We start from the raw sequence: 20,511 nt of genomic DNA, 5'->3' as shown, positions 1-20,511 counted from the left end.
ATATAAATCAACGACAAGAACCCAACCCACCTTCTATATATACCAAGATCCCCTCCCACCACCTATATATACCAAATCCCTACCCACCTTCTCTACATATCAAGAGCCCAACCCACCTTCTATATATACCAAAATTATAATTCAAATCTGACTTTCCTAATTACCTTTCATTAAACATCCCAGAGCTCCTCACACCACCCCACTCCAGAGATTTGTCGTTATGCCTCCATTTACATTATATTTTCTGGCATCACTTCCCCTTTCTAGAGTAATCACACCTCATTTTACCATCCCTCTTAGCAGGAACACACCTTATCTCTGCCTCCAATAAAGGGGGATCCCCTTCTATATGTGTTAGTCTCCATGTCTGGTGTACACAACATGGTATATCTAACAGGAATGTCACTTTATTACAACATTGTAGATCACCTTGTCTTAAAACTGTCCCACAACGTAACCAGATCTACAAGTCCTTTAGGTGCTTTACAAGACAATGTCATGAATGTGAAGCTAATTGCAGCAATTCCTCCCTGAATTCTTTTGTTGAGGCAAGAAGATCAACATCAAAAGTAGTGTAAAAGTGCACCTGCACTTTTGATTCTGTCAACTCAGGCTTCTGTGTCTAAAACAAGTCGGATGGTATGGTCATGGTATATCCTCATGTTAAAATAAAGTTATTAGTGCAACTGAAATGACATATGATTGGTAAAAAAAGTCAGACTTTTAATACATAATACAAGACTACCAAAGACAGCAAAAGAATTCTCCCTCAATGTAAAAGAAATCTGTCTCCCATTAATGTGTCGCTGTGTTGACCAACCCCATCATTTTACTAAAGAGTAATAATGACTGGGAGATTACTTATCTATGTATGCTATGTCACCTAAAGGTAATGTCACGGCTCTAACACAATCAGGTATTGTTTCAAACTATCAGGCTCATCAGTTTAATTAATAATAAAAAAAAAAAAATTAACATCCAATAAGAATCCCTCATGTCATCCCTCAGACTGCTTGAGGTATTATAGACTGCTATTGGGACAACAATGTGCCTTGACAGTACTGACGACTGACTTTTTGACACTTTCATACCATTGCAGAATAGTGAACAGTCGTCAAGGCTCAGTAATTTGCACTCTTTCTAAACCTGGTCGTTTGTACCGTTAAATGGGAGTCCCCGACTATGTATTAAACATGAAGTGCAGATCATCTGGAACATGGACCATTACTGTGTTTTATGCAGATCATCTGGAACATGGACCATTACAGTGTTTTAGTCTAACTTGCCAAGTCATACTTCTACATCTGTCTCTCCAGGTCAAACAGAATGTTTATTTTCCAAACAAATAAACAGAATCTCCCATATGAAAATAATTAAGTTGCCTGGGATAGATTTAACAGGCTTGGACCTGTTTATAGTAGTGTATAAACTGATACTTGTCCAGTCCTACTTTGTTAAATTTGCCAAAAAGAGCTGCCAAATTAATGATAGCATGTGCCATTTTTATACCAGGTTGTTACGTTTATATGCTAACCCTACATCAGACCTGGTACTGAATCCTCACACATCTCCTCACCAGGCTCCCACCAATTAACTACATCAAAGACCTGCGATTATCTGGCTATTTCATCCCCATCAGCCCTTTAAATCTGTCATATCCCTGCCATCTCTGCCATCTCATTACCAACCAGCTTCACTACAGATACAATTCTTTCCAACACCAAGGCATGTCATATCTAAAGAGCATGCTCATAACCAAACAAGCCAATGACAGGAACATCACAAGCCAAGGCAATGTCACACTTAAAAAGAACATAACCTTCTCACCAAATCACAAAAGGGACATTAAGTATTTAGCTAGAAATAAGTTTACACCATTTTATCAAATAAAAATTGATAATAATCTTCAACAACTGATATTTTTTTACTCTTTATTTTGCTCAAGGATATATTGGTTTTGGAAGATTGATAGTCTGTTATATTTTGCTCTAGGATAAAGGTTTTTGTAGTAGACCAATAATGATATGTGAACCTTATGGGCCCTGATCAGAGGGCAGTACTGTCCTCTATAAAGACATGAGTTCTACAACATACAGGCAGTACTGTCCTCTATAAAGACACGAGTTCTATAACATACAGGCAGTACTGTCCTCTATAAAGACATGAGTTCTACAACATACAGGCAGTACTGTACTCTATATAGACACGAGTTCTATAACATACAGGCAGTACTGTCCTCTATAAAGACACGAGTTCTATAACATACAGGCAGTACTGTCCTCTATAAAGACACGAGTTCTATAACATACAGGCAGTACTGTACTCTATATAGACACGAGTTCTATAACATACAGGCAGTACTGTCCTCTATAAAGACACGAGTTCTATAACATACAGGCAGTACTGTCCTCTATAAAGACACGAGTTCTATAACATACAGGCAGTACTGTCCTCTATAAAGACACGAGTTCTATAACATACAGGCAGTACTGTCCTCTATAAAGACACGAGTTCTATAACATACAGGCAGTACTGTACTCTATATAGACACGAGTTCTATAACATACAGGCAGTACTGTACTCTATATAGACACGAGTTCTATAACATACAGGCAGTACTGTCCTCTATAAAGACACGAGTTCTATAACATACAGGCAGTACTGTACTCTATAAAGACATGAGTTCTACAACATACAGGCAGTACTGTACTCTATATAGACACGAGTTCTATAACATACAGGCAGTACTGTCCTCTATAAAGACACGAGTTCTATAACATACAGGCAGTACTGTCCTCTATAAAGACACGAGTTCTATAACATACAGGCAGTACTGTCCTCTATAAAGACATGAGTTCTACAACATACAGGCAGTACTGTACTCTATATAGACACGAGTTCTATAACATACAGGCAGTACTGTCCTCTATAAAGACACGAGTTCTATAACATACAGGCAGTACTGTCCTCTATAAAGACACGAGTTCTATAACATACAGGCAGTACTGTACTCTATATAGACACGAGTTCTATAACATACAGGCAGTACTGTCCTCTATAAAGACACGAGTTCTATAACATACAGGCAGTACTGTACTCTATAAAGACACGAGTTCTACAACATACAGGCAGTACTGTCCTCTATAAAGACACGAGTTCTATAACATACAGGCAGTACTGTACTCTATAAAGACATGAGTTCTACAACATACAGGCAGTACTGTCCTCTATAAAGACACGAGTTCTATAACATACAGGCAGTACTGTACTCTATAAAGACACGAGTTCTACAACATACAGGCAGTACTGTCCTCTATAAAGACACGAGTTCTATAACATACAGGCAGTACTGTACTCTATAAAGACATGAGTTCTACAACATACAGGCAGTACTGTACTCTATAAAGACACGAGTTCTATAACATACAGGCAGTACTGTCCTCTATAAAGACACGAGTTCTATAACATACAGGCAGTACTGTCCTCTATAAAGACACGAGTTCTATAACATACAGGCAGTACTGTCCTCTATAAAGACACGAGTTCTATAACATACAGGCAGTACTGTACTCTATAAAGACATGAGTTCTACAACATACAGGCAGTACTGTCCTCTATAAAGACACGAGTTCTATAACATACAGGCAGTACTGTACTCTATAAAGACATGAGTTCTACAACATACAGGCAGTACTGTACTCTATAAAGACACGAGTTCTATAACATACAGGCAGTACTGTCCTCTATAAAGACACGAGTTCTATAACATACAGGCAGTACTGTCCTCTATAAAGACACGAGTTCTATAACATACAGGCAGTACTGTCCTCTATAAAGACACGAGTTCTATAACATACAGGCAGTACTGTCCTCTATAAAGACACGAGTTCTATAACATACAGGCAGTACTGTACTCTATAAAGACATGAGTTCTACAACATACAGGCAGTACTGTACTCTATAAAGACACGAGTTCTATAACCATACCCATCAGCAAGACTGAATGGGAGTCTAATCACATAGAGAGCTTTCTTTTAATACCTTTGTATACGTTCATAAACACTATTTACGGAATAGATGGACAAATTAATCATATTGTGGCTATTAACTACAGCAGAATGTTGTTAGAGAATTAGCATTATTTCATAGTTGGATATCATATATAAAAGTAAAAACTACTTACTGTTTATTCTGAGTTTGAAAAGATGATTTTTGATTTTCATTTAAATCAATCAAGTCTACATACAGTACACATGGTTGAATACCAACGTCTGTGAACTTTTAAAATTAACTCAAAAACTCAATTCAGAAAATTACTAATGGATTGGCAGTTTATGTTGACATCTTTAGATTGGCCTTGGATTCTTGCCATACCAGGAAGTGTATGGAATGTGCTTTAGGACACCTAGTCTTATGGCAGTATGATGGGAAGTAGCTCCCCAGGAGGAAACACTGTACACAGGGGGAGGAGGAAACACTGTACACAGGGGGAGGAGGAAACACTGTACACAGGGGGAGGAGGAAACACTGTACACAGGGGGAGGAGGAAACACTGTACACAGGGGGAGGAGGAAACACTGTACACAGGGGGAGGAGGAAACACTGTACCCAGGGGGAGGAGGAGGAAGCACTGTACCCAGGGGGAGGAGGAAACACTGTACCCAGGGGGAGGAGGAGGAAGCAGCTCCCCTGTAGTACTGTACCCAGGGGTGGAGGAAACACTGTACCCAGGGGGAGGAAGAGGAAGCAGCTCCCCTGTACTACTGTACCCGGGGGGAGGAGGAGGAATCAGCTCCCCTGTAGTACTGTACCCAGGGGAGGAGGAAACACTGTACCCAGGGGGAGGAGGAGGAAGCAGCTCCCCTGTACTACTGTACCCGGGGGGAGGAGGAATCAGCTCCCCTGTACTACTGTACCCAGGGGGAGGAGGAGCAGTCTTTATTATCTTAGACCTGTATGAGAACACATTACAGCCTTGCAATATGAAGCTTCGCAGGTGACTTCATGCTGCCATTGTTCCTATATCTGCGGCCTATTTCCAGATAACAGAATGGAGACTGCGAGATATCATTTCTAATATTGTCAGAATCTTAGCTCTTTTTTTGCATATTTGTGTGAAAAATAATACATTTATGTGTAAAATCATACCAACATAGAATACCATACATCTGTGAAACAGTAATATTTATACAATTTTTCTTATCTATGAAATAATGTTACTGAAGATTCTTCATGGCTGATTTGGAAGAGATTAGATACACGTTATCTTGTTATTAAAGTTTGAACTATTTTTAACGCAAAAAAATATCATTTATATCTGATTAAGCAAAGAAAATAAAAAGTTTACTTTGATCAAATGCAGTTTGTGCCAAAATCTATGACTACTCCTCCACAGACCTGTAAACTGCTATGGAACTTTGCATGCTGTATATCTGAAACTGTGCTGTGTAATTTTTTGTGGTTTCTGTCAACATGGCGGGTAATCTACTACAGGTAAAACAGACCAACAAGGTGGAAAGATCATCAACATGGAGTTTCAGCTAATTAGCTAAACGTTCTTCATCTCTACATAGAATACTAAAACATATTACACTCTATTCTTACCACAGTTTTACAATACTTCAACATCATTATGCATCATTTTAGAACAGATTTGGCAGTGTGGGTTTCTCACAGCTCCACATCAACATGCTATAACCATAACATGAACTGTTTGTGAGCATGTTGAGTGATCCAGCTTGCCAGACAGTTAGTGAGAAGAATACTGCAAAAGCATTAGATAAAAGCTTGATAGTTTGAACCAGGGAAGAAGCCTAGCTGTAATACTGTAGTACAGCAGTAATAGCTCTGGCATCTGTTAACATTGATCAGACTCTTGGACCTCAGATTTATAATCCATGTCCAATAGGGTTATCAACAGACCAGTACACTGTCCCACGGCAATGGCACCGTGCTGATGACGACTTTTATTTGATGACCGTTAATGCTTACTTCTACCTCAACCTGATCAAATATTGGAGGAGGCCTTCACAATACTGTTAGATCGGATGTGGTCTAAACAACCCTAATGAACTATCCATACCATAAACTTCACTACACGCAAATATTATACCTCATCCATAATGTATTTCTAAATTTAGATCAATTTTAATACATAACCATATATTTGTATTTACTTTGTAATATTTGCTGGCTTGAATAGTCTTTGTTTCAATTAATAAAGTTTCCATTTTAAACATCACAGAGTGTGTACCTTGTTGTTCTGTTTCATTGTTCTAGCCATTAGCTAGAAAGCATCAGTACAATCAATGGAAGATATCACACAATACCAGGTATCTGAAGTATTCCAAACTGAACCTTCTGTACCACAGGCTCCAGCACCTGTTCAGTATAGACAGGGCACTTGAGAGGGCACCTGTTCAGTATAGACAGGGCACTTGAGAGGGCACCTGTTCAGTATTGAGAGGGTCAGTGAACACTGCAGATCTTGGACAGTATGCCTTTGTTACCCAGCAGCTTTTTACATATAAAGTTAGATGGAAGATTTTACATATAAAGTTAGATGGAAGATTTTGAAATTTGATATAAATTACGTTTCCAGGTATCATTTCCTCCATATGTTGCAGAAGATAAAGAAATTCTCAGCTTTCCCTTGCAGGGCTCTAGGGCATTCCTGAACTAGCATTCCCTCTCCCTTCCTCCACCCCTAAAAGATAAACAAACCCCTTAGGACATATAAGCCCACAGACAGACAGGATAAGAAAACAAACATGTGTTGGAGGTAGGGTGCACCCCAGCTAACTACATCACCATGTTATGTCAAACACTTGGTGCAAACCTGCCACAACCTTGGAGTTAAAAAGATATTTTTAGCTTCAAATTTGACTTAGAATCAGCCAGGAAGGTTTGTGTGCGTAATTCCCCTCACAGAAACTACAGGATAATCACCAAAACACACAATAACAACATGATATCCAACATTGCTCTGGGATCTAAGTTTGATAGGAATAAAATAATGCTCAGCACCAAACCTTAAGGAAATACGTAATATATTTAAATGAAGATTTAATAGATATGCAAGTTGTATCAACAGAGGGAAGGTACAAGTTAGCCTCACTTCACCCATCCCAGCTCCACACTCATCAGAACACAATTTATCTAATTATTCAATAAATGCCATCCATTTGCAGCACTGAAGAAATATTAGCTTTAAAAAGAACAAATACTAATTTCACTTAATTGAATTTGAACAACACTGACACAAATTCTAGAGAAATCACCAGCTGTTTTTTTTTTAATTTTAAACACTCTTCCAGAAAACAGTCCTTTCAACAGCATGAGAACTTTACTGAGTCATTATATTACAATGTTACTATATTTTTATATTACAATGTTACTGAATTTTTATATTACAATGTTACTATATTTTTATATTACAATGTTACTGAATTTTTATATTACAATGTTACTATATTATTATACTACAATGTTACTATATTTTTATACCGCAATGTTACTATATTTTTATATTACAATGCTACTATATTTATATACCGCAATGTTTATGAAACTGTTTTATTAATACAATGTTACTGAATTTCTATATTACAATGTTACTATATTTTTATACTGCAATATTACTATATTTACTTAATTGTTATATTACAATGTTACTGAATTTTTGTATTACGATGTTACTATATTTGTATACTACAATGTTACTATATTTTTATACAATGTTACTATATTTACTAAATTGTTATATTATAATGTTACTGTATTTTACATTACAACATTGACAATGATACTGTATTATCTTCTCTAACTATAACTTTTGTCATTTTTAGTTCAGATACCTGATTATACAGTGAAATTAAAGAATCTGAACAATCTGTCAGATTTGGAGTGCCAGGCTACCATTATACCATCTCCATTGCCATTGTTTCCCCCCCTCACCTTTTCTGTCCCTCAGACACGCCCTTAGCTTTGAAATTTGTGTCACCCGATATGGCTGGTACACAATCCATACCCAAATCTGTTTATTTTTTGAATGGGTATTTGAGTGTTTCGCTCTCCACTGTTGTATATAAAACAATAGTTACGTATCACAAGTGGTATGTCATATCTCTTAATTGTACACACTTGACGTGAACAACACAATCGTAATTCATTCATACTCTATTTTGGGAACGTAATTGACAATTTCCGAAATTTCTTCAGACAATTTTTTCCCACATTAATAGGGTAGCAACCAAAGAGTAAAGGAGCGTCTGTATTTTTTTGGTTAATTTACACTGAATGTTTGGCCTTCTTACTTGAGGAAAGTTACTGACGGGGCAGGTGGTAACATATGATCTGCATGCCCCGTTACCAAGGTAACCAAGCTGAATTGTAACATGTTTTAACACCTTTCTGTAGGATATTTGTTTTTATACTTATCAGCACAGGAAAACATAGGCATTTTTATTTCAATCAAAAACACAGACATTCATTACGTTCCCATGGTGATATAAATGGGACCGACTCTTTTGTAGAAGTTGTAGATCTTCATCTAGTTGCTATGGAGATTCTCAAACTTGGGAGTCCAAAGTTTGCCCTGACTGACTATCTATACATTTAATCATACTTTATCCCTAGATTTTAGCTTTTGACAGTAGATATCAACCTCTTCTTCTTCCAATTATCTTTATGGTTTAGGCCTTCAGATACCAGCCCGAAATATGCCTTGGCACCACCACATTTCCAGTCAAAATAAATTTAAAAGCATTTTATATATGGGCATATGTATTTCATCATCAAGACGTTTCCTTAGATATGCAGTTGATATGGGATCCTCAAATGTTTTTAAAGTGTATGATAGTGATCAAACATTAAAACAGTCTACTAGAGTGACTCATCTCCGATTGGATCAGGGCTCGGTGCTTTACTGGTTATGGTTGGGAGTTGATAAGGCCAAATCTGACCTCTGTGAAGACAAGATATCAAAGTCCTAAAGTACTAGCCATTTAATAGTGAAGATATGTACTAATTAAGGATCTATGGTGCACACATATGATGGCTATTAATATGTGAAAGAGCTATGGCCATGTAGTTTGTATTTGCTATGTGCATACAATGCAATTTAATTACAAAAGTATGTGTATACTGAAATAAGAAGTCACAGCGATTCCAATGTTGTGTTTGGTAATTATTTCTGAAATGTAAAGCAACTAAACTATACAAACCTTCAGATTAACAATAGTAACAGAGCAATCATTATAAGACTTAAAAGGGAATATTCATTTCATTGCCTTTTGAAAGGTTACTGCGTTCAAATTGATATATTGTTGATTTTTTATACCCATATTAATGATATTTTTAATAATTTCAAAAGCGGAAAAGTCATCAATTTTCTGCCACTTCACAGCCACAATAAACATTTATTGAATTTTCATATTTCTCAAGGCAGCTCTTCCTATATGTTCTGATCACAAGGTAGCCCTTAGTCCTGGATCTTGAATGCTTTGCTCTGATACTGTGTTAATTGCTTTAACATTCATTCAAAGAAGAAATCCATATAATTCCAGCAGGATGATAGGAGCACTGGGTACGCTTGTTGTGCTGTCTCCCTGTCAGCTTACATGTGCTTGTTGCAATACTTTGCTGTTGGAGTATTGTGACTTTCCATCCATTAGGTAACTACAGTGATGGTGTTTTCCAATTCTGTGCTGGCACTAACAATTACAATATGGGGAAGCAGTAAAGGCAGCCATTATGCCGTCTCTGAGCCTCCAGAAAGTAGAAACTGTCACAGCACAAAACCTCGGCACCAGTCAGAAGAATAATATTTCCAATCAACAATGGCCTTGATCTTGTTTGCAACACACCTCATCAAAGAGTAAACTTCACAAAGCACTATTTCCTCCGAAATTTTGACATTTTTATAGCACAATATTCACACATTTTTTAATTTCCAACTTTGATAGTAGAAGAGTGAACACACCGCAGCTACCACAATAAGAACACAAATCTTCACTCAAGAATTCCATATTTTGTAGGATCTTCACAATTTCTGAAACCAAGACTAAATTCTACCAAAGACTAACTAATCTACAACCACTAGACAGTATTAAGACTATATACCAAGGAAACCCTCATGATTGACACTAAGCTATGTCATCTAGACACTATAGACTACCATTAGAGTATGCAACTACAGTTATACAAGAAAGAATCCACTCTACTAGACAATGTGATACGACTAAAACAGAAAAAGCAACAGTGACAGGAATGTGAAACAACAAATGTCACAGCCAGGAAACACAAAGACCAGACTAGAACATAAACAGCTACCTCTACACATCTATACAAACTGTAGTACAAAGTGCTACATCGTACAAAGTCTACACAACTATACAAACTGTAATACAAAGTGCTACATCGTACAAAGTCTACACATCTATACAAACTGTAGTACAAAGTGCTTCATAGAACATAAACAGCTACCTCTACACATCTATACAAACTGTAATACAAAGTGCTACATTGTATAAAGTATTCACAGTTATACAAACTGTAATACAAAGTGCTACATTGTATAAAGTATTCACAGTTATACAAACTGTAATACAAAGTCTACACAGCTATATAATAGTGCAACATAGTACAAAGTTATGTAGCTCAGATACAAATTTTAGTACAAAGTTCTACAATGTATAATTCTTCAATAGCTATATACATGTAGTACAATGTACTACATTGTACATAGTCTGAAAAATTACAATATAGCACTATATACTACAGAAATCATAGCTACATTAATACAAGTGTACAATACTTAGAAAATACTGTACTAGTACTATAACTATAGGGTGTACTATATTGTAAATACATGTACTGAAGTGTATTATGTAACACAAAATGTCATTGTACTTACAATATTATACAACATATGACTATAATGGTGTGTATTGTTAAGGTTATTGTAAGGTGTACTACATATACCAAGGCAGTGGTTGTAGTACCTGTAGTGTGTACAGGGCATGCAGGCAATTTGGACCTACAGGAAATAATCCCTGCAGCATCCCCAAGCTCAGACTGATGATGGTAGCTTCACCACCACCAGGCCCACGCTCAGACTGACGGCAGACAAGATAGACACTACTTGGTTTCAGGGGAAAATATGCCAGGTCTAACACTACTAGGTATTACAAACTTCCACAGCAAACTCAAAATACTAGCAGGACCAATCTTACAGGCACCACAAACATTCTGACATCAGACCCCAGCCCAGCAAACCAATCTGTAGATGTTAAAACCAGGTCACCATGCACTGGACCAAAAAAATGCTGGGACAATGACATTCTAAAAACAGACAAAAATCAAATATTCTCTTCCTGGCTGTAGAAGCTCTTTGTACCGATTACACTAACAAAGCTACTATGGTAGATGCCTAAGGTTCTAGTGTGATCCACCTTCTACACCAGCTTCCAACACATCTGCTATTGTTGTTAACCTTTCATGAAAGAAGCAAAGCCTGATAGTTTTTCCCTGTATGACTAAAGAGATTCTCACCATTCCAACATCATAAATTACCTTCACAGAGTTGTGTATGGCACATAAAGAAACATTTCTGCCCTCAGAACTTGATCTCTAGTTATAGGTTAGGTAATTAGACTGAACTTGATCTCTAGTTATAGGTTAGGTAATTAGACTGAACTTGATCTCTAGTTATAGGTTAGGTAATTAGACAGACGGACAGTACATTGATTTTACAAGTATATGTTTGGTTCTACTTGTGCATTTCAAGCTAATGCCTGACTGACTAATGAGAAGATGTTCCTTAAATACACATAAACATGACCTTAAAAACCTCAACAAACAGCACTAGACTTCACCAATTGGGGAAAAAAGCACAACTTCTCTGTACTTGTAAATTAAATGGCTATCCTATTTGTAGTTCTGTCCTTACCTACAAATGGCTAGAACGGAAGTGTAAGAGCAACGCCTTAGCTACAAACACCGATTCCACAGAAACAAAATGGTATATTTACTGATGAGAAGACCTACCATCAATTAGAAATCTCTGTATACCTCTGCCAGGAATACCCAAAGTTACATTGACTGTACGCAAATCACACCAGATCACAGTCCAAATAACATTGGCCAAGACATCACAAACAGGGCTAGACCTATTTGAATGGACATGAACTGTTATATCACCAGTTTCAACTATACATTTATACATGTAGAGGTTAATTAACAACGGACAAGTAGAAAGGACAGGAAACTAACACAAAGTTCACATCAACTAACAGTACTTTTAAAATACACAGGTGAATGTTTTGACTAACTGAAACTAGTGCTTATTTGAGCATGCATGATTGCTTTGAGGGAAAATAAATGTCTAGCTTACATGACACATGTATCTAAGATTTTGTGCTACAACAAACTTGCTGAAAGAAATGTTACACCTGAAAGGTGAGCCCATTACCTTAGAAAACAGGGTAAATAAAGCTACTCGGATTACATAGTTAAGCCAGGGTTACCTCCCCTGTCTAATAAAAAGTAAAACTGAAAAGAAAAAATTAATCAAAAAAAAAAGGCATGTATTTATATACCTTATATAAATAAATACCACTACTTGATATTGATCTATACATAGGACAGCAGACCTTTTCTAGTAAAACCTAACAATAGTTGTCTACAATAACAAGTCAATGACAGACTTGGGTGAACATTATCTCCATCGCTATCTCTAGCAGATAGGACAGTAAAATAGCGAAATCAATCTGCAGGGAAAGGCAGCTACAGGTCCAACATGCGGCCACGGTGTCGTTGTCTTACCTCTGTGGCGATTTGTTGTCTTGTCAAACATAAGCATTGCATCCTCGATCTGCAAAGACAGAAAGTATGGAACATTGTATTAAAGGTGTTCTAATTCTTTAACATGAATTTTTGGTAAAACAAATAAAGCAACTGTTGTAAAGTAATGATAGCTGGACATGACAGGATTTTTAAATAGTTGTTGGCCTTCATTTACTTTTCTTTTACCTTCTAATCTACTAATCTAATGCACTTTTGTATTTGAAAGAGAAATTTATAGGAAAACTATCTACAGGGAGATGTCATGTATGGGAATTTATGCATCTCCGACTTAGATCAATACAAGTACAGAAAGCCCCAGGGACCAGTAGACATACAGAACCAATGTCAAATCTGTCAATATCTACTGAAACATGCAAATTAGGCTGCCATTTGCTTCATGCAAAAAACAGTACTGACTGCCAAAACTTGTTGAAATATGCAAATTGCACTTGCACGTTTTAAGAATATGAATACATGTTTGAATTGTGTTAAGTGAAAAATGATTTATCAATGCATGCCTAGGAACCAGTTTTATCAAAATCTTCTTAGCTGAATCTTGAAACATGACAAATAAAGACAAGATCCCAAATGCCAAACCTTTAGTTAAGAGACTGTTTGTCAGCAGTAATAATATGTCATTTCTGTGAATGACTTCTGATACTAGATGGCGCCCTCAGTACAGACACATAGGTACGCCACTAAATCTTTTGTTTCTCATTTCATAGATGGCTTTTCATTTTCCCTGAGAGGTATATGTCTTTTTGCATTGATACTGTCAACTATCAGTCTACCACAAAATCCACAGGTTCAACAACCAGGCTGCTGTACCAGTGTCCATGTCAAACACCTCCACACCAATAGATTCAGCACCAAGTCAAATAAACACATGATTGCCCATCCTACAACGGAATGGACCCTGGCCCATTGACATTCACGCCATTGAACATAAACAAAGACCAACACAAATTAAAGTGATTGTACTACAATGATAATAAACGAAATAGGCAAAGCATACAGGAAAACAAAGCTGATTTAATCAGTACAAATTAACCAAAACATCCCTATATCTGGTAGATCTGTCACATTCAATATCAAAAGCGTTACAAAGGAAAGAATTCACCAGTTACATATCAGTACAACAGTAGCCTAAAGCACAAACAAGCAGACTTGACAAACCCATCAACTCTAGAATGACATATATGTTATTACAAGGTAAATCTTAAGTAATCGATTAGTTTAAAATTCATCAGCAAATGGAAATTTATGAATGGATCTATCTGTACTTTTTAAACAAGCTAATTGATAAAAAGTGTCTATTTTTACCTGTTATCTGAAGTGTCCCTTTGTTAATATACTAATACAGTTAGATCATTGTATTCAAATAGTTTTCTTTGATAAATTTCACCTAAAATTTTCATGTTGCTGAGAAAGAAGTTAAATTTACTGTATGGAGTTAGATTGGTGAAAATGTCTATTTCCCACTTTACTGTCCTGTCAAGTTTTCTTCACCACTGTTTGGTTAACAATACAATTGGACAGACCGTCTTTGTGTGACTCTACCTGCCTTTTGTAATTAAAATACAACAGTCCTATACATGCCTGTCCCCTGTGTACCTCTGTAATACAAGTCTTTAGTTTTATAGTTTTGTCAGTTCCCTGTGTACCTCTGTAATACATAAGTCCCTAGTTTATAGTTTTGTCAGTTCCCTGTGTACTATAGTTTTGTCTGTCCCCTGTGTACTATAGTTTTGTCTGTCCCCTGTGTACTTTAGTTTTGTCTGTCCCTTGACAGTGACTCCCTCAGGGCGACTACAGGGCGACTATCTATCTTATATGGACAAGTTGAACATGATAACTAAATACTGACCAGGTGGTATGTCCAGATTGTGTAATCAGATAACTAGGTCAAATAGCTATCCTGGACAGGTAGGAGGTGTACCTGTACAGGTGAGTGATGTCCATATACCAATAAACTTCACCTGGCCACACACATAAACTGTTACAGCATCCAAAATTTTCAGGTTTTTTTTTCCAGAATTGAAAAATAAATTCAGCAGGTCATCAATTTTTTATCACATTGTAATTGATCATTATTCAAACAAAAGTAATTAATTCTTATTTTAATAGATTGCAAAATAAATTATTTCTATCTGCTACTATGGCCTGGAAAGATCAAGTTGTGTTAAATCAATCAATTAAATACTTCCTATCAGGTAAATCAGACCACATTGGAAACAAGAATTTAAATTTTGTAATTTTTACAGCTTCTTGGCACAATCAACCTGCTTCCTAGTGAAGACACATTTTATTACATTCTGAAAAACACTTAACAAAACTTTTATGCTTTATTCTTTTCACTATAGTTCCAATTCTAAATTCAATTTGCTTTCCTACAAATTTTCCCAGCATGTTTTAAATCAAACACAGAAGAACAAGTACCTGTTATAATATGGATAATGTAACATGCACCGATCTAATGTCGGCACATTTTCATCCGGCCCCGTTTGATGTTCGTCTTAACATAGTCTGTACTTAAATTCTTCCTTCCAGCCAAATACTTACTTAATCATAGGATAACTTAATCATCTGTTTCTAATCTAGAATACCAATTACATTATGCCATAAAATTTCAATTATATTTTCCCAAACCTATGGAAAAGATGTACTGGTGATGGAACAAGATTCCGACTGTCAACAGAATGGATATACCAGGCAGGAAGACTAGATTGGTCACAGGAAAGTAAATATAGCTCCACAAACAAAATTCTCAATTCCATACATCTTACAACATAACACTGTTTGTGGAAAAAAATCCTCTTAACAGCTTTGGCAAGAAATATTAGAACAAAGTTATTTTTCAATTAACTTTTATAACATACAAAAAGTCAAGAAATTGCTTACAGCATAAGTAACTTCTCTATTATAGACTTTACATTGGATTTAAAACCTATAAAAAACAATTAACATAAACTCCTGAAAGACAATCATCATCTCAAGCTGTTACAGGACTGTTCTCAGTAAAGCACCCTCTACAGAACATCTTCACAGTCCTCACATCAGGAAACACAAGAAACATCAGTTATGTACCATCGTCATTCATGCTCCTTACTTTTCTTATTGTTAAGTTCTTTCAATTCTATTTCGACAAAGTGAATATCAATTAAGCATATGAAACACATTTTTCAGTGAATGTATTTATGATAGTGTAAAAATATATCAGCCACATATGCAGACTTGGTGTGAGCCATTGTATAATCAAACCCAGAGGTTCAACAGACAGCCTTATAGGTGGAGGTTCGGTAAGGTACAGCTATCATGGAGGTTTGGTAAGGTACAGCTATAATGGAGGTTCGGTAAGGACGTAGATGCCATGTTTATTGTTACTATTGTGCTAAATCATTTAGCTGTCCGTTAAATATTCATTGTAATTGTGTGCTAAATTAAGCTAGACTCCAAAATCCTGGGTTAAATCTTAACTCTTTAGTTAGACTAGCCACCAGCCCTTAAGGGTTTTTTTTGGTTATTTTTCTGGGGGTTTTTTTGCAATGAAGTGCTCAGCTAAATTCTAATACTAGATTATCTCCCCCTAGTTTAAAAGAATTAAACATATCAAAGATAAAAATGATAAATTTCAGCTTTATCTATAATTTCAATATTCTACAGATAGGGGGCCACAGTCGATTCTATAGACTATAAATATACTCTACAGTTTATAAATATCATGTAAGTAAATTTCTGCCCTGATTCCCTACGCTATGTGGATTGCCTAATACAGACACTATTCACTGCTTCATTAGGGACGCCTTAATGAACCCCTATTGATATACTGTCCTGAGCGAAAACCAGTAACCATCAGTAGATCAACAACAGTACATGGCTGACGTCACATCAAATACACAGATTCTCGTGTACAATAAATCAGGATCTTAACTTACACTTTACCAAACCAGACATCAATAGAAATGAAACAGAAAGGATAGTGGTAGAAAAGTTCAATAACAATATCGCCAACAAATAAAATGTTTTACTGACAATATACTAGGCTTCAGGATTCTGTCCACTTCGGTCATAATTCCTTTTAACCAATAGTTCTGACCAATCAATAGTCTTTCTATTAATAGCATGTTCACATCTCTTAAACATGGGTAGAGCTGAGAGAAGTGAGTATCTGTCCTACCAGACTCTCAGTCAATAACTACTACTACCTCCTCTCTCTCCAATGCAGCTAAAACCCCAGCCTGGTCTGCCATGCTTTCCGCAGCAGACCATGCTTTCCGCAGGCTGGCAGCAATGCTTGCTTGTCTACTAAGCAGGGTCGGAACTCAGCACTCAGCATCACGTGAATGCTTTACTGTATAACCACAAGCCTGGCCAGTTTGCCCCTTCCTGTTATACATTGTGACATTAAACCCAATTTGAAATGTGAAAATTGTCCCACCCCAGACCAAGCATCATCACTTATTAAACCCTGACCACCATTACCAACTATTTAAAATAAACTACGATTGGGCTGTGATTCAATAAATACTGCTCCAGTCCATTATATGTGGAAGCTGGTAGCAGCTACAACAGTACCAGAGCCGTTAATGCATCTTGTGCCTAGACCCCAGGGAAGTGGGGGTGTACGCCATCACAATGGATTGATTGAACACTGCCAAGGTAATTCATTCGACCTTATCCAGTGTTGGAGACCTCTAAAAAAAAAATGCTGCTTTCAATAAATACTATCCGTTTCGCATTATTACTATGAGTATACCATAGACTAAATCTGATCTCCAGTCAGATTTACTTCTACATTTTGACTGCTGAATCAGCATTTCTAACAAGTGACACAGGAGATTTCATCCAATCTGATACTAGGGTACATGATCAGCTACTTATTCACAGATTTTACATGACATTACAATTAATCAAGGTCATCGAGAACCTGGGAATACACAGATAACTGATACAGCTTATTCAACATGACAACAATCTAATGATTGGATTATACTAGACATTTATCATGGCTAAACACTCATTTAAGGGTGAAAATGGCATCCTCCATCACCATGTCAACAGGATAATGAGACAGACCACCATCACATCAGGGTGGAACATTGTATCACTTGGAGGAAGTGAAGGATATTGCATGTTAACTAGGGAACAACTGTGGCCAGTTATTATGGCACAATTTCATGGTCAATGCACCTTCGGACATTTCAACCACAAACCTCATAGATGAGGTCCCACTGGAGAAGCTGGAGACATGGTCCACTGCACTGCAATGTATATGCAAATTAGAACACTTGACAATCACATGAATGGACAATTGATGACATTAGCATGTAACATGTTTGGATTAAACTTTATACCTGTTTGTTTTGTTCCATTTGCGTAAAATGTAAATGCAATTAGATTGTGGTAATGCCATTACCGCCAATACTAAAGTGTGTCGTGGAGTCTCAAATAATCACAAAATTGATGGCTTCCACAATTTTTAATTGTATAAATAGTGTTTTATTATGAATCAGCTGCAATCTCCTTGGTTTCTTTTTTAATTCTATCAAAATCTACAATGGATTGTATAATTTCACTGTTAATTTCAGTCAGGCTGTTTAATATGAAGCAGCAACATCATTAAATCACACACCAAATATGGGAGAAACTAATTTGGCTGTGCAAACTCCACGAGGTGCAGGCAACAACACCCTGTCCAGGTCAGGGACAGCAACAACACCCTCTCCAGGTCAGGGGCAGCCACAACACCCTCTCCAGGTCAGGGACAGCCACAACACCCTCTCCAGGTCAGGGGCAGCCACAACACCCTCTCCAGGCCAGGGGCAGCCACAACACCCTCTCCGGGTCAGGGACAGCCACAACACCCTCTCCAGGCCAGGGGCAGCCACAACACCCTCTCCGGGTCAGGGACAGCCACAACACCCTCTCCAGGTCAGGGACAGCCACAACACCCTCTCCAGGCCAGGGGCAGCCACAACACCCTCTCCGGGTCAGGGACAGCCACAACACCCTCTCCAGGTCAGGGGCAGCCACAACACCCTCTCCAGGCCAGGGGCAGCCACAACACCCTCTCCAGGTCAGGGGCAGCCACAACACCCTCTCCAGGTCAGGGGCAGCCACAATACCCTCTCCAGGTCAGGGGCAGTCACAACACCCTCTCCAGGTCAGGGGCAGCCACAACACCCTCTCCAGGCCAGGGGCAGCCACAACACCCTGTCCAGGTCAGGGGCAGCCACAACACCCTCTCCAGGTCAGGGGCAGCCACAACACCCTCTCCAGGTCAGGGGCAGCCACAACACCCTCTCCAGGTCAGGGACAGTCACAACACCCTCTCCAGGTCAGGGACAACCACAACACCCTCTCCAGGTCTGGGACAGCCACAACACCCTCTCCAGGTCTGGGACAGCCACAACACCCTCTCCAGGTCAGGGGCAGCCACAACACCCTCTCCAGGTCAGGGACAACCACAACACCCTCTCCAGGTCAGGGACAGCCATAACACCCTCTCCAGGTCAGGGGCAGCCACAACACCCTCTCCAGGTCATGGACAGCCACAACACCCTCTCCAGGTCAGGGGCAGCCACAACACCCTATCCAGGTCAGGGGCAGCCACAATACCCTCTCCAGGCCAGGGGCAGCCACAATACCCTCTCCAGGTCAGGGGCAGCCACAACACCCTCTCCAGGTCAGGGGCAGCCACAATACCCTCTCCAGGTCAGGGACAGTCATAACACCTTTCCCAGGTAATGGATGCCCAGCAGGAGGTTGTCTGGGGCTATTTAGACTAGACAGCCTGCTGATAAATAGGTTCCAAACACCAGTCAGGCCAAATGAGACCAGCATGGGTCAAGAATGCTGCAAATGTGTATTAGAAAGGTGCTGTTGGTAACCCAAGAAATTACCCATACAATTGTGAAGTACTTGAGAACAGAAGAAAATAATATCTTCTAGCTAATAGCATAAAGTTAATTGATTTGCTACCCTGAGTACTGAATAAGGGGGCTACTGCCCTGTTATCTGGTAACCCTAAGAACCAGCTAGTGTTTATGCCACCTCCAATGATAAATCACCAATTTCTGTTATCATTAATTATGGAGGCGTGTTCAATTATGTAAATCAACTGGGACCATATCTGTGCCCTATCTTCAATGGTACCACTGGCAGGCCCCATAACAGCCAGTTTTATCAGGCTTGTTATGACATAAAGAAATTCATCGATACCAAAGTGACATACATTAACAATTTTTGTCTCTTAGCTGCTGAGTTCATGCAAAATAAATGACAAATTGATCCATAGCACAACAAAACCTAATTTCACTTGACAAAACCTATCAAGATAGGACTGGATTAACCATGCTACATCCACAGAATGCTGTCTGTCTAAGGAGGCAGTAACCTAACTCTTGAGACCATAGAATACACTTCCTGAAAATCAAACTCTACTTCTCCATAAACTTTAAGTAAAAGACTTCCAAAAACATAGCAATTTTGGGACTTTTTCAGTAGGCAAGTATTTTTGTTCTTAATTTCCCTCATGACTGACACAAATATTAACTTAACATTCTGAATTATTGAAGAGATAATTCAAGGACAATGCTGAAGTCCTCACTATTGTTTCCCCAGAGAGTAATTACCAAACCATGTGACCTCCATGCCTGAACACCT

At 38.1% G+C, this 20,511-nt stretch overlaps 1 protein-coding gene across 15 annotated transcripts in view; it reads right to left on the bottom strand.

The window, feature by feature from the left end:
- LOC117333190 (RNA-binding protein Musashi homolog 2-like) overlaps nt 1-20,511 on the bottom strand; it is a 136,015-nt gene that overhangs the window by 66,623 nt on the left and 48,881 nt on the right. For all 15 annotated transcript variants that reach the window (XR_004533843.1, XR_004533844.1, XM_033892355.1 and 12 more), the window contains exon 7: nt 12,826-12,874. Coding sequence is in view for 13 of the 15 variants with exons in the window: in XM_033892355.1 (XP_033748246.1) it covers nt 12,826-12,874 (49 nt within the window). In the remaining 2 variants the exon portion in view is untranslated. The remainder of the gene's footprint in view (nt 1-12,825; nt 12,875-20,511) is intronic.

Source organism: Pecten maximus, chromosome 8 (genome assembly GCF_902652985.1).
Source record: "Pecten maximus chromosome 8, xPecMax1.1, whole genome shotgun sequence".
In the NCBI taxonomy this organism is placed as follows: domain Eukaryota; kingdom Metazoa; phylum Mollusca; class Bivalvia; order Pectinida; family Pectinidae; genus Pecten; species Pecten maximus.
The sequence above is the reverse complement of the archived record's forward strand: the minus strand, read 5'-3'. Positions and strand labels throughout refer to the sequence as shown.